The sequence below is a fragment of the Callionymus lyra genome, chromosome 1 (genome assembly GCF_982586985.1).
Source record: "Callionymus lyra chromosome 1, fCalLyr1.hap1.1, whole genome shotgun sequence".
Classification (NCBI taxonomy): Eukaryota; Metazoa; Chordata; class Actinopteri; order Syngnathiformes; family Callionymidae; genus Callionymus; species Callionymus lyra.
In genome coordinates this window covers 17,283,962-17,299,509 of record NC_141818.1, presented here as the reverse complement: position 1 = coordinate 17,299,509, position 15,548 = coordinate 17,283,962, and the positions used below count along the sequence as shown (strand labels likewise).

General features: G+C 40.7%; 1 protein-coding gene across 1 annotated transcript; it reads right to left on the bottom strand.

The window, feature by feature from the left end:
- Positions 1-6,539: 6,539 nt before the first annotated feature.
- On the bottom strand, positions 6,540-8,245 carry aplnra (apelin receptor a). The gene has a single exon (XM_087795116.1). It carries the CDS (start codon positions 8,157-8,159, stop codon positions 7,074-7,076), a length of 1,086 nt encoding a protein of 361 aa, XP_087651242.1. The 5' UTR covers positions 8,160-8,245; the 3' UTR covers positions 6,540-7,073.
- Positions 8,246-15,548: the final 7,303 nt, after the last annotated feature.

Here is a 15,548-nt window from a genome sequence, read left to right as displayed (position 1 = left end):
GCGGGGAGAATTAAAATAATAATTGTTATTATTATTGATTCAGTGTACAGTTAATGAAGTGTTCAAGTAGAAGTGCAGGGCGTGAATAAGACTGCCCACCATGAGGTTTTAAAAAGTCAATATCAAAAGAGTTTTTCTGCGTCTACTGGTGAACGTCTACCTTGGGTGTTTCTGTGTGGACACCTGAGGGCGAGCAGCTGACCTGGCACTGGCACAGACTCGACAGGAGGTGCATTAAGGCCCGATGTAGCCGCGACAGCCCAGAGGCAGAAACCCCACAATGGACGGGATAGAGAAGGGAGTGAAGAGGAGCTTTGTGTCACGGGAGGGATGGTGAGCCCTGAGCAACCGTATCCGGAAGGGACGCCGGCCCAACACATTCAGGCCCGGCCAAACCATGTCGGAAGCAGCATCCCTCGCCTAGCGATACGAGCGGCGGGTCATTACCATGCAGCCATCATGACCCCGACATGCAGCAACGCTCGCGTGTGAATCCATCAAAACATGCACATATGTTCCACGTATGCGACAGGATTGACCTTGACCTTTACAGTAGCGTTGCTGCCTTGACTTAATTCCTCTTGGCTTGGGGTGCTGAATGACTATGCGGGGGTTTGAGGAGGGGGGGGGGGATGCCTCAACATTGAAAAACATTTCCTCAAAGATGTGACCGTTACAAGCTCTCATGTAAATGATGCACTGCAGGTCAACAGCTTGCTAGTTCAGGCAGTTTTCTAGCAGACGTGGAAACAATTAAGTGTTGAGGAGTGTATTTCACACACACACACACTCACACACACACCGGGCATGATCAGACATGTGATATTGTTGGGAGAATATTGATAAGAGCTTCACTAGTTGATGCATGTTTTTTTTCTCAGTAGATTTCACAGAGATTTGAAGCTAATGTTGCGGAAAATTCTCTGAGAAAATGACTCAAGAGCTTCGCTTCACTGAGCATCAGATTTAACGGGATGATGGAAAATACACGTAATCCTAAATCTTAATTTCAGATTATACCTGTCGTCAGGAAAAACAAACATGAACACTTCCTCTTGAATGTGACTCCTCCAGACTATTTGCAACGTTTGGTAAAATCCAAAAAACTACGATGTCATAAATGGTCTTATATATGAGTGTAAAACTTTTAGGTTAGGTTAGGTTAAGTAGAACTTTAGTTAGAAATTGTTTTTTCCAATTAGACACAGCAAACAGCAATTATTCATACAATTAAAACTAAAATAAGAACAAGAACAAAGAGAAATAAAGAGAAAGAACAAGTTGATACAATCTAAGTCTAAAGATAAAAAATAACAAAGACAAAGGTATAGGAAACAAGGTTTTTTATGTATTACCACGGTTTAATAAGAGATAAATAATGTAATAATAAATACACAGAAGCAAGAATTAGTGGTTATAAGTAAATCCAAATTATTATTTGTCATTAAATTAAGATTATTGGTGAATTTTTGTATTTTTATTCATTATTATTTATACTGAAATGCATAATCTGAAGAAAATACTCTTCTGATTTTGCATTTTATAATCAAAGATAAATTGGTTTCATTTTAGGCAATCAAAGGCAGACTTTTGTTTCTTATTTATTTGTTTATTTTATGAAAGGTATACATTGAACCGTCAAAATAAAAATGAAAGATAGTGAACGACTTGTTTTTGTGGATCAGAGTCAAGCCTGTCTAGACAAACTCAGTCTCAGACTCAGATGTTATTAACAGTATGTAGAGAACTAATCCTGAGTTTCCCATTACAAAGCTGTCAATCCCTCGCTGAGCAAGAGATTAATTCTTCCTCCTGTAAACAATCACATCGTCATTAATCACACTATTTCATGGACGGGTGTTCCTCAGGGAACAATCCTGGCTCCCCCCTTTTTTTTAACTTTTTGAACTCCTGTCCTCAACACATGTCCATTTATATTTTCAATTTTCAACAGTTTGAAATAAAGCTAGGTGTGTTTAAGAAAAAACTCACTTGAAGGTCATACACAAATCATCACTCCACAAACCCTCACCCTACACACACTAAAACAAATGTATCCCACACTCGCTCACCCCCACCCTCATCCACCGACTCCCAGTTTGGTGCAGATTCACAGGTATCAGGCAAAGACAGGGACACCTAAAGGTCCTTTTGATCTTCTAAGGTTGTGGAGGAGCAACAACAAGCCAACCTCCAACACACTACTACACTCCCCCGCCCACACACACCCTGTGCAACTACAAGTTCTTTTTAGGTGTATGTTGTAGTAGTTAACTACTGAATTGGCATGACAGAAACTGTTAAACAATTGATATTTGTTGTAACTAGAGAAGTGTGTTGGTGTGTGTGTGTGTGTATTTGTGTTGGTGTGTGTGTGTGTGTGTATTTGTGTTTGTGTCTGTGTGTGTGTGCCCCAGCAACAGGTGGACCAACGCCACAGAGAAAGTGGACGTTGTGTTGACAGCCTGTGGAATGCGTCAGATCTCTGTTTCAATGTGTACATGAACACACACACAGACATAAACACACACACTCACAGTGACACACATTTGTTGCTGCTTGGGTGGGATGTAGCATCAGTGAGATCTGAGCAGTTGTGTTTTGGCAGAACTGCTCTGAGGTCCCATTTGGGCGTGTCGGCTCACAACAACACGGATGGCACCTGTGCTGACCATTGAATGAATCCAGGGATGAAGAAAAGTCACTAAGTGTATTTAAGTGGTTCAATATGAAGTCAAATATGAAAGTATAACACTGATCATATATGTTTGTGTCTGAGATTTTCTGGTTCATTTTAAAATTGTTTAACAAAGCTGCTTTTCAAAATTTCAACTTTGTACTTCAAATTAATTTTCTTATAACCTTTCTTTGTTGTTGCACTTCTTTTTTCTTTTTTTGTTTCTATTGTTTTGGTGTTTGTTTCGTTTTTCCCTTTTATTTATTATTTAACAGATAATTTTTTCAAAAATTTTACTTTTTGTGAATATTTGCATTGTCTCAAAATAAGTTACTAAGTGAAGTTAATGACTTTAAATTTAGTGTGTTTTACTAGTAGTTCTGGTACCCAGATTTTCACATATAATGTATTTAATGTCTTTTATCTTTTCCATACATTGTTTTTTAAAAACATCTCAGATTCTCCCTCAATTTGTTCTTGGAAATTTTTGATGCATTTTATTTCATGATATGTAAATAAAAAAATGTTTTTTTTCTCTATTTAGTCCTAAGGTTCCCTTCATTGTTTCTTCCTTTTTTTTTCTTTTTTTTCTTGATTAATGGACCCAAGTTTAACAAAACTAGCCAATGTGGCCCCTCAGGCACGTTTTAGTGTCCACCCTTAACTCACATGTAACAGATGATGATGTCACCTCTCTGCTCTGAGTGGGACTTTGCCTTAAAAATGTAATGATATAATGATTTAACCTAGTTTAAGACTACTTTATGACTTTTGAATGATAAAAGTGATTTTAAGTACAGATAGATCGGGACAGTTTTCTAGTCAAGCACCAAACATAGCTAACTCACTAACAATCTAGCAACTATGTGGTATTTTATTATAACTAAAGTATGCAATAAAGTATATCAACTCGCTGGAGTGCGAGAGATATATATTCAACCAATCCACTTTTAAAAATGTCAGAACATGAACCCCCCACCGACTGTGTCCACATCTGAGGAGGAACTTGAGAATGAGCTTCATAGAAGCACATCTGGGCAACACGCGTCTTCGCTGCTAGGAAAACAAACTTTTATGTGCCTCACATCGTCGCTCTGTCGCTCTGCTACTGTGTAATTATAAGAACAGACCGTCAGAAGAGAAATGGATTCCACCTGTTTCTGGAACTTATTTCAACTCTGGAATGACTCACTAATGCACCGTACGTTTATTTATTGTTCTGTTCGCTGCTAAAGTGTCCCTGAAAACATGAGACGTGGAGAATAAAAGTTGGTTTATGTTGTGCAGCAAATAGAGTGCGTTATATATGTGGTTCACTTAAAAGAAAGACGTTCATAATAAGACGTATGACCGGCAAAACATTCTTTGTCCCTGAAAACAATTAAGGGTCATCCACGCACACACACACACGCGGCCACACACGAACACACACACTGCCTTTACGGGCTCTCTGGGGCCACAACTGTTGTTTTTCCACGCCGGCCGCTTCCCTGGATGCTTTGGTCAGCTGCTGTTCTGGGTGAGTTCTCCCAAATTGAACTTGTCGGCTAACGACATGAGACAAGCTGCTCATCCCAATCACAACATCCAAGTCCAGCCGGTTCTGTGCGCGTGAGTGACCCGACCCGACCCGGCCTCTGCTGACGTACAGTTGAAAACCCTACGTTAGCGTCGGGGGTGAAGCAGATGCAAGCTTCTCATGTCATGCTGATATATTCTTCACTGGCAAAGGTCGCCGAGGTTTTTGGTTCTGGGGCCTCAACTGGACCCATAAATCCACCCGCATGTGTTTGATCCTGAATCCTGACCGTCACAGTCACGTCACACATTTCTTAAATCCGTCACTCTTCTCAAGTTGACTGTATCCTTGGCAGAATGGCTGGAACTAAATGTATCATGGTCTTTATTCCCACACTTCATATGATAATCATGATGAGATCTAGAAAGAACCACATCAGGAACCTGCAGGACGACCCATTCTCCTGACTGACAGTGTTGAAACTAGAGGAGCTGATCCTCATCCAGGTGGCAAATCATCTGCTAAAGAAGATTCTCAAGCCAATAAACAAAATAACAAAAGTTAAACAAAGTCAATGTTTCATTACATTTGGATCTTCCTTATTTTTCATTGTATTATGACATTTACTTTTTTTTTCCAACTCTCTAGTTTCCTTTTGCATCTGCAGCCTTCAACGTCGTCTGCTGCTCCTCAACCACTCTTTTGTCATCAGAAACAGATGTTGACTTGTTCCTCCGCTGGACGGCGGCCAGGCCCCCGAAAGTCCCACTTCCACATCGTCAATGTCCTCACTATGGTGCTCGGCAACATTATGTCAAATTAAAGAACTATTTGGACGAGTTCACAATGATGGCGGGAAAGATTCAACCTCATCATTACTGTTCAAGACCTCGCTTTCCATTCGCAAACATGTGCCAAAAAAGCTATAACATGCTAATTATTTAAGCTTTCTCACGTAGTAAGTCATGAATAATAGATCTGTTAATCTTAAGAACCACGTTAAGATGATACATATCAAATGCAATTAAAATCCCCAAATGTTCTGCAACAAGTGAAGCTTTGTGGTGTTTAAGCCTATTCTTTGAACATATTTAATTTGTGGTTTAACAGTTTCAGAAAAATGTAATCAATTTCTCATTAACCTAACTTTAATCCTACTCTTGACGCCACACCCTAAAAAGTGGCTAAGATTGGGCCATTACTGTCGAGCTAAGAAGCTTCTTGAAGCGTTGGGATCGTATAAGGCAGAGACCTCACGAAAAAATAGCCGAACAAAAGGAGGGACAAACACCCTCATTTGATGGGAAAAAACAATCGCAATGTATATTTTATTTATATATATTTTAATATCCTCTATTTAAATCCTATTAACTAACACAATATATCATTTAATGGCCCTTTATATTTGTATTATTATGGTGGACAAGAAAAGCAGGTTCTGAAGATAATAAAACAAGTTTACATTAAAAATAAAAATATGAATATACCAAATTAGAACTGTTATTTTGTCATTTAATAAAGGTTTGAAATTAAGCTGTTTGGCAACATTTCTACATGATCAGTTTCATTGTTTTTCTCTCTGACATCATGTCACCGTAAACAGGCAGGACCACATGTGGCATTTTTTTCCCGGTCTGATATAAGCCATATAATACAGTTTCATGGCACGTACTGAACTACTTTTTAAAAACTTTTAGGTTCAGTATCTATGATCTTTAAATGAAAAATCATGAATCAGGAAACATAATGTTTTTTTGAAAGACGGCCAATAACAAGCATGAGGTGAAGAATATCTAAGTTTGTAAAACATAAATGCCAATGAATAAAGAAGACAGTGAAAGTTATTCTGACTTGACCAGATCTCCTCTAATCATGTTGTCATTTAAATATGGAAGCAGCTGAATCCTCTCATGGGTGTCACTGAGCAGTTAGAGTACCAGGATCGACTGAAGTCCTCACTCCAATCCACATTTGGAGTCTTCGCATAATCTGGTTACAGTCTGGATCCTGACTGTGAATCAATAGAGATTAGAGCTCTATTAGTGAGGAGGTGCAAAGGCATTCATAACAAAGCACGGGACCGCCGGAGATACCCATCGCTGGAACAACAAGTGGGCGTCGCGAGACTGAAACTGCGACTTTCTCCCGACTGACACACACACACACACAGTGGATAATTCATAGATCAGGTCTTTAATGAAGTTGCAGTTAGTTACATAAATGTCAAAAATAGAACATATACATCAAAATATAACATTTTTAATCCCCCCCCCCGCCGTGTGCCTGCAGGACACAGTGAAACCCTCCACACCCGCCCACTCCTGCTCCACAACAACATTTGTCAACTGCCATCTGCCTGTCTGCCCCCCAGTCTCCCCTCCACAAACTATATAATTAAGCTGCAACACCTTTTCTCCACTTACCCGCCCCCTCCCCCCCGCAGCCGGGACCACCTTAGCAAACAACAACAACTGCTCTGTTGGATGTTCCTGCTCACACATTTATTAACAAGTGCTTCCACAATAAAACACAGAATACTGTCCCAGGCTTCTGTCGTGGTTCGTCCAGTGTAAACAGGTCGGAGGTCACAATCATCTCCACGAGAATGTTCGGAACACAACTTGAGCAGAGAGACAGACAGAAGAATAAAAATAGATCTGTCACTTCAGGGGTGAAACGTCTTCAACAGAAGTCCAGAGCATTGTTTTTTAAACTTTTTTACGAAACAAAAATAGAGCTGTGGTTCTCTGAGAATTTTTCGTGGAGCAAAACTGGTGATGGAGTTCAGCCCGCTGACTCCCCCAGATCCACCCCAAAGTTCATCAATCGTCCAGTCGCGGCCAGGACTGTCCAGCGGCCTGACCCGTCCGCCCTGGTCTACACCTTGGTGGCCAGAGACTGCACCTCTGACTTCTGCGTCTGGGCGCTCAGCGTGGAGGACATGGAGCTCATCTGACCGTGCATGGCTTTCTTCAGGTTGAGCAGGCACAGGCACTGGGATCGGAAGCGCAGGTCGAAGAAGGCGTACAGGAAGGGGTTGAGGCAGGAGTTGACGTAGGCGAGGCAGGTGGCGTACGGGTGGGCCAGCAGCAGGAAGCGCAGGAAGCCGCAGGAGCTGGGGGCCAGGTCCAGGTAGGTGAGGGCGTCCATGCTCTTCAGGACGTGGAAGGGCGTCCAGCAGAAGGCGAACACCACCACCAAGGTGGTGATGATCTTGAGCAGCCTCTTCTTCTTCTGGTCCTCCTTGCGCAGGTTGTTGAAGTGGCGCGTGACGGTGCAGCCGATGAAGCAGTAGAAGATGGTCATGGCCAGGAACGGCAGGAGGAAGCCCAGGGCGGAGGAGGACAGGCTGAGGCCGGCGATCCACAGGTACTCGTGCCGCTGGTTCAGGGTCACCAGGCTAAAGTCCATGGCGCACGTGGTCCTGTTGCTGTTCAGGTCGTTCACGGTGGTGCGGAACAGGAGGGTGGGCACCGCCAGCACGCACGACAGGAGCCAAATGGCGCCCAGGGACGCCAGCATGGTCCCCCTGGACCTCAGCCTGCTGCTGGACAGGGAGTGCACGATGGCCAGGTAGCGGTCGAAGCTCAAGCAGGTGAGGCAGAAGACGCTGGCGTACATGTTGACCAGGACCACGTAGCTGCTGATCTTGCACAGGGCCACGCCGAACGGCCAGTGGTAGCCCAGCCCGGTGTAGACGGCCCACAGCGGGAGCGTGATGACGAAGGTGAGGTCGGCCAGGGCCAGGTTGCCGATGTAGACGTCGGCCGCCCGGCGCTTGGACTTGGACCTCCAGACGGTGAAGATGACCACGCCGTTCCCCGACAGGCCCAGGATGAAGATGAGCATGTAGAGGACCGGGATGAGGGAGTAGGACGGCTCCCACTCGGAGTAGTCGCAGGCGGTCTCGTTGTCCTCGTAGTACTCGTAGTTGTCGGCATATTCCCCAGTGGTGGTCTCCATGCTGACGGCTGGAGATGTTACAATCCTTTAAAAAAAGTCCTGAAAAGTCCTCGTCACTCTGTGGAGCTGCTGTGGTTCAGGGGGCGAGAGGGAGACTGAGTGAGTGACTGTTGGACCGGCTCCCTTTTAAGGTCGACCCTCCACACCCCTGGATCCCTCCCAGGACGACCCCCCTACTCCTCCTCCTCCTCCTGCGAAGACCCCCCTCCCCCCTCTGATGCCTTCTTCTGCAACACGCAGCAAGTAAACACTTTTTTTTAAAACTAAAATTGTATTTAAAAAATACCGGCTTAATCTATAGCGCATGCGCGTCAAACCCCCACACGCTTGATCAGAAACGAACTTTTATGTTTTCATTTTTGACAGTTTTGAGTCTCCAGAGGATTCAGATGGAAGTGTTTTCACCTGTAAATCCACATCGGTCCCAGCCTGGTTCAGAACAGGTCCGAACTTCTCCTGCGCTCTTTAACATCACAATTGTCCCAGCGACGATCATGTGCGGACACTGGTCCCTGAACGCACCATCATCGCACTTTAACACCCGAGGAGCAGATGAACTACTTTCTTGAACGGGTGGAGGATTATTAGACGCGGAATAAATGGCAGGTTTTTTTGTTTGAAGATGGGATTAAATGTCAGCGGGTCGCTGCACACGTGTGTCAATTCAATTCTCAAGTCTGGAGATTAATTTCCATGAGAAAGGAGCGAGTAAACACAGCAGTATGAAAGAACAACACGAGGAAACCTCACATCAACATCTTTGTTCGGCTCCCGATCATACATTCAGTCTTTTTGTAGAGACCACTGTTGGTCTTTTATTTGTGAAGATGTTATATCTTCTTATTTAGAAAACAAACAAAAAAAACGTGTGAGCAACGCTTTTCTGTAAGATTCCCAGTTATTTTATTTCATTAATCTCGATCTAAAACAACAATTATTATTATTACTCTAATACAAATAAATATTGACCAAATAATTTAGTTGAATGTTTAAAAAAATATATATATACACGTCGACAATAATATAAAAAAACAATGATGATTATGTTAATTAAAAAAATCGTTTATAGTGCTTTTCTTTTACTAAATCTTATTTTTTATAACTACTATGTAGTACTTCTTGCAACTGTATTAACTATTTTGAAACGGCAAGAGCGACTACTGCTACTTACTTACCTACGAATACTACAAGTACTACTGGTATAAGCAATAGTATTAATTATTCTTAAACTTTTACCACTACTATTATTAATTATACCACATCAACATAAAAAACGCCCCTTCTGAAACATTTACAATACAAACAGTTTCTAATAACTGTATTTTACTATACTATATTATTATGTGTATTACTTATTCTACGACAGCTCAAACCTTTTCTGATAATAGTCTACCATCAGATGTTTCTACTTCTTCTCCCACTAGGGAGCTACTAATACTTCTATTACTATAATGTAGCAAATACACCTACTGCTAACTACTTATTTAACTTCTAGTATTGCAAGTACAATTACCTCTGGACAACTGTGAAGAGTAAAATCGCATCTTATAACTCAAATCATCCTTTAACATAATGTATACTTATACTAATACTACTAATAGTTCCTCTGCTACTATTGAAAGTATAAAAAAGTATAAAGTATAAAAAAGTATAAAGTATGCAGTTTTTCTCCTGACCCTATTTTCACTACTTATTTAACTAATCATACTGCCAGTACTAATACAACATCTACTACTTTAATACAACATCTTCCACTACTAGTTTTGCAACTCCTGCTACACGTTCGTTTTCAACTTTTGCAACTTATACTGCGTCAAGTAAACATATAAAAAGCTGTCGTATCTCTCGTCTATTCTTCCACTAAATAATGAAATATCATTAAGAAACTAAAATTAAAACAAATTGTCAGTGTCGCTCCTTCCACCTCCCTCTGCAGCACCAGGTGGGTCCCACCTCCACCTCGCTCCCCGGGGGAAGGATTGACCGCCTGCTGCTCGCATCCCTTGGACAAATAAATTTGCAAATTTAAAAAATAAAGGCGGGTAGATAAGAAACAGATGGTGAGATTAGCCCGTCATCTTGGATATCTTAAGAAGACTCCTGACTTGTTAATCAGAGCTTTTATAGCCGCCAAGTCCCTGATAAGGTCCTCGCTGCAGACCCAGAAGGGGACTTTGAGGGGGGAGCACATCATCATGATGCAGGAGTGAAGATTGTTCCAAAATAAACACGAATCAGACTTGAATCACGCCAGGTCTAGGTTGTAATGATACATGTTTAAGTGCAGAGTTTAATAAAAAAAGAAGGTTTTGGCTGCAGTGAGGAGGAGGCAAATGATGAAAAGTGTAATCTGCGACCTGACGCCTGTTTGAAGTGGAAAAGCTCACAGACTCACTTCACGTGTGATTTGTGGCTCACGATTGCAGGACTCACAAATCATCGGCGTGGGGGTCAGAGGTCGCGTGGAGGCCCGGGCCCGCTGCCGGGTTGCCAGACTGCGGGGTAGATCACGGTGACCTGCTGGAAAAACATGACCATAATTCATAGTTTCTGCCTGATCCGAGAAGGCTTGCGGCCGCGGTCGGGGATCCTTCACAGCGCCTTGCTAAGTGGTGCCTCGGCAGCGTCAGACAAAGTCACACTCCAGTGCCGCGGAGCCACGACACACACCCGGCTGTGCGAGGGCACGACTCCTGCTGAGGGGTTTGATGATCGGCGGCGTTAACTTCTCTGAAATGTGTGAGAGGTGATGATGCGTTTGTGCGCCCATTCTCATGTTCCGAATCTGTAATGAAAAGTGTGTAATTAACCCATTAAAGCGGAGGTCAGATACACACACGCTATCTGATCGCCACATCTGCACGTCCTCCGCCCAATCATAGGAAACATTTGGCTGCTCTATTGTTTGGTTTTCTGGGAGCATTTTCTCCTAATTACAAACACACATGTTGCTAAAGATGTGCGTTCACATGGAGGGAAGACTTATTTACATTTCAACCTCTTTAAGTAAGTCACTTTGAAGTAAAACCACAGCAGTTCCAAAGACAAACGCACCAAAAACCCATTGACTAATCATGATGGATTACAAAGACGGTCATGAATGAGAACTTTGAACACATTTTTGTTTGATAAGTTGCTTGTTTGTTTGTCCTATTAAAGAAGAAAGAAGTGCAACAATTTAACTGAATATGTTTTATTGAATAAGTTGTCCTTTTTTAAAGTTTATAATGAAATATGGGTTGTCTAAGGTAGAAGAAGAGTGAGTTTTTCTGCAGTGCGTTGGGTTCCATAGAGTTATTTCCATTTTCCTTGTTAAGGTAAAGGTTAGAAGTAAACTTGATCAAAACAATATTGGCAAAAAATCTGATCAAATAACAAATCTATAATGTTGAATGTGAAATATAATTATCGATGATGTCATCACCAGGCAGAAAAAAATGATCGATTTGATTTTGTATTCATATTGATTCACGCAAAGATTTATACAGTGTTTTCTATATATTACTTTATTATTTATGTCGATTCGTTCATTTGTTGATGTTTCTTTTTCTTTTCTGGATTTAAAAGTATAAATGTCAATATCTCTGATCATGTTTTTATTTCTGATCTGTACAAATCCAAGTACAAATCCAATTTTGTGAAGGTATAGTGTGTCTTGTTTCTATCTTTAATGAAACAGAGAAAAAAACTTTTTCTGTTCTTCTCTATTTCAGACACAGGCATGTGCACAAATTCAGAGCAATAAATTAAATGTATCAAATTGAGATATACTTATTTGAATATAATATAATATAATATAATATAATATAATATAATATAATATAATATAATATAATATAATATAATATAATATAATATAATATAATATAATATAATATATCTTTAAAATATATTTATTGTATTATATAATCAAGAAAAATGGAAGCATGAATCATGTGTGTGTGCTTAGTGCCTGTAAGTGTGTCTGTGAGGCATTTTGGATGCAGAGCAGCTGCTACATTAAGAATGATATAGCAGAGAAACATGGTCAGTGAGCGCCGCCTTGACAGTCTGCAGCTTTTATCTGCAGCAGAAGTCGACTGGTCTGCTCCTCTCAGACACTTGGTCTTCACATCCATATCAAAACCCAAACATTTGCTGCTGCCAAAGCTCAAATACGGCGCCTCTGCAAACGGACGATTGTTGCTGCAGAACGACAGCAACAATGTGGGATGCCTGTTGATTTACAAGCTTCCTTGATTAATGTTGGCTAAGAAAACGCGCAGTAAACAAGTCGAAATAATTTGAATTCGTTTTGAGGGTTTCAATGATGTAAGACCGTGATGTGTGTCAGCGTCTCAGGAAGGTCACAAGGTGTTTCCCTTCTTGTTTCTCAGGACCCTGGACCACCTCCGCACCCACCCTACTTGCCAAGACCCTCCGTGTGTGTTTTTCAGACGACAAAACAGCATCACAGGATGTTCTATAATTGGACAGTTTGTCGTCTCAGATGAGACACTCAAGACAGCTGCTTGTTTTATGACTCCGAAGGTAATTTAGTTCAGCTGAAGGAAAACATCCTTGTTTCCTACACTAATGAGGACACAACTAACCCAAATAGATTTTGAAGTACAACTGAGATTTATGCTAAAAAAAACAGGTAAAATAAAAAAAAAAACATCTAAAATTTGTTTCAGGAAAAAGATCCCTTAGAGCTTCCCAAATGCAAATGTTGATCTTTCACTTTATTTTACATTAAAATAAAAAAGAAAGAATTTATATATATGCATATTTTTTATTATTCGGAATGGACAATATATTTTAAGTTCTCCTAGAATTTAAGGCTTTTTTCTTCTTTGCAAAATCAATATATTTGTATATATCTTGATAAATACTGACTTATTTTTAGCTTTGAATTTAAGTTTCTTAACCTAAATACACACATGATAAATACAATATTAAACAAACAAAAAAAAAGGAATGAAAACCAATTTTATATATATCATTTATGATTATTACAATATTCTTGGAACATTACGTGCAGTTAATCCCTATTTATACCAACAATTCATTATTCTTCTACACCTCCTGCTGGATATTTTGTGTCTTTGTTTATTCATTTATTTTTACCCTCTTGAGTATTAAAACAATTACAATTGTATTACATCTAAACCACTATGACCACAAATACATGGTGTAGAGTCAAAAACTGTCCTGCGGTTTTGAATATCTGGCATGAAAACGGAAACCTCCAGCTTCAAAGATGCGTTCAGGTAAAACAGTGATTAATGTGTCAGCAGCTCCGTGAGCTGAGAACTCAGTGAGTGGAGAAAATGAAGAAGATGACAGAGAGGATGTGAGGAAATAATAAAGGGACAAGAGGACAGTGCTGATGAGAGGCCAGCGGCTACTATTCTGTGCGGAGCAGAGTTAATGACAGGGATCAGGAGTCGGGACTGCTGGGATCTCCAGACTCTGGACTTCCCTCACGTCCCAGGAGATCTGCGGGAACTTGACTCCGTTCAAAACCTGACAAAACATCATCTTGTGGCTCAATTAGGGGAGAGTTGGTCTTTCTCTCGAGACTGTGTCACAATATTTTCTTATATAGCTTCATATCTGTCGATTGAAAACAGATCATCTGGGATAATAATTTTATGGAAACTCCTTTGCTTGTACAGTGTTAAATGTCATAATGGCATTCATTGTAGCAAAGCCTTATGGGACATTAGTTGTGGGAGAAAATAAATTGTGGACATGATGTGATGAACACTAAATGCTGCACCCAATCATGTCAACCTGGAGTGAACCCTAATGTAAATTGCGTTATTACACTATATTTTAAGGGTCAGAAAACGTAAAACTGTCATCTTTGTAATCTTAAATAGATGTTGGACATCGATTGTACTCATCAGTATGTGTTTTGTACAAAACTCTCTTAAAGAATTACTTACATTAGAAAATGTGCCTAAGCCTCGCCCACTTAAAATTTTTATTTTTCTGGAGATTAAATCTTGTTCACCATAACCACACCCACTCTGCTGTGATTGGTCAAACATCGAGGTTGTCACTATACGTCGTCAAACCAAGGAGGATTTGTTGTATTATCAAAGTGGGGAGTGATTACAGCTGGAGGAGGAGTGCAGATCATTACTGTGTCATAATGGACTCCACTCCTGTAACCTCTCGTTTGACGAGACAGGGGAGGACTTTATAAAGTAATAACTTCAAAACATGGTCAAGATGAAGGACTTACTGCATCTTGGAGAGGAAGACTTCAACATTTGAAACATGTGAGGAATGTAAAATGTCAATCTTTCACGCTATGATGGTCGTAGGTAAAATATTGACATGCATTGCAGGTTTATTTTATCCACTTAAAATCAATATACCCAGCATTTTAAGCTTTTGTTGAACATGAATGAAAACGTCCTCTAAACAATTTTTGGCCCCTGTGGCCTTGACACTGGACAAAAGGTTGCGCAATACATAAATGACAAATTGATGACTTTTGTCCCCCAAGTTTTACCTGAAGTGAAGATAGTTGTCAAGTGCCAAGTGGAAATAATTGAAGATACTCGTTTGTTCTGTTTTTTTTCTAACGATAATTGCCATCATCATAGGTTTAATGTAATCTTGGCTGTGCAGGAGGTTTTTAAAATGTGTTTTGACACATTTATATCAACTACTTTTACCTTGTTTTTATTGAAGTGATCATTTATTCAATTGTCACTGCCATGTATTTATAACACTAATGAAACATTAAAATAAACATTCACCGTTATGGTTCCAAATCTGAACTCATTTAACCACTAAACCAGAGTAGATGGTACTAATAAAAATGACTCAAACATTGAACTATTTCCTGAAGTTATATCTGAACTAAATCAAGCCTCCCCTCGAAACTAAAAGTTAACAGCAGGTCAATGACCAGAGAACAGCGTTAAAACCTAACCCTGGACCCCCTCGCCCCCTTTGATAAAATCTAAAAGGAGAAACCTTTTGTCTCACGCGATGCTCATGCCAGGAACATTGTAAACTATTTACATCGTCCATGATTTACAGCCAAAATCACCCCACTATAGAAGTATATCCCGGCCCGGATTATTTTTCTACGTACTACACATGTTTACATAAGTGAGCCTGGAATCAGCCCTGACCAGTGGAGCTCAGAGAGTCATGGCTGTTGTGTGTGTGTGTGTGTGTGTGTGTGTGTGTGTGTGGCAGGTGGTCGCACAGGTACAGACTAATAAAGAGTATTTTCACTTGAACAGTTGTCTTGTCGGGACTGAAGAGCTGCTCGAAACATTCTTCTTGCAGGATGAATGGTGGACGCCTCACAGTGGCGACGGCGTGGCGGAGGCCGCTGCCTTCTCCTCATCTGTCAGCTGCTTGACAGACAGCAACAAA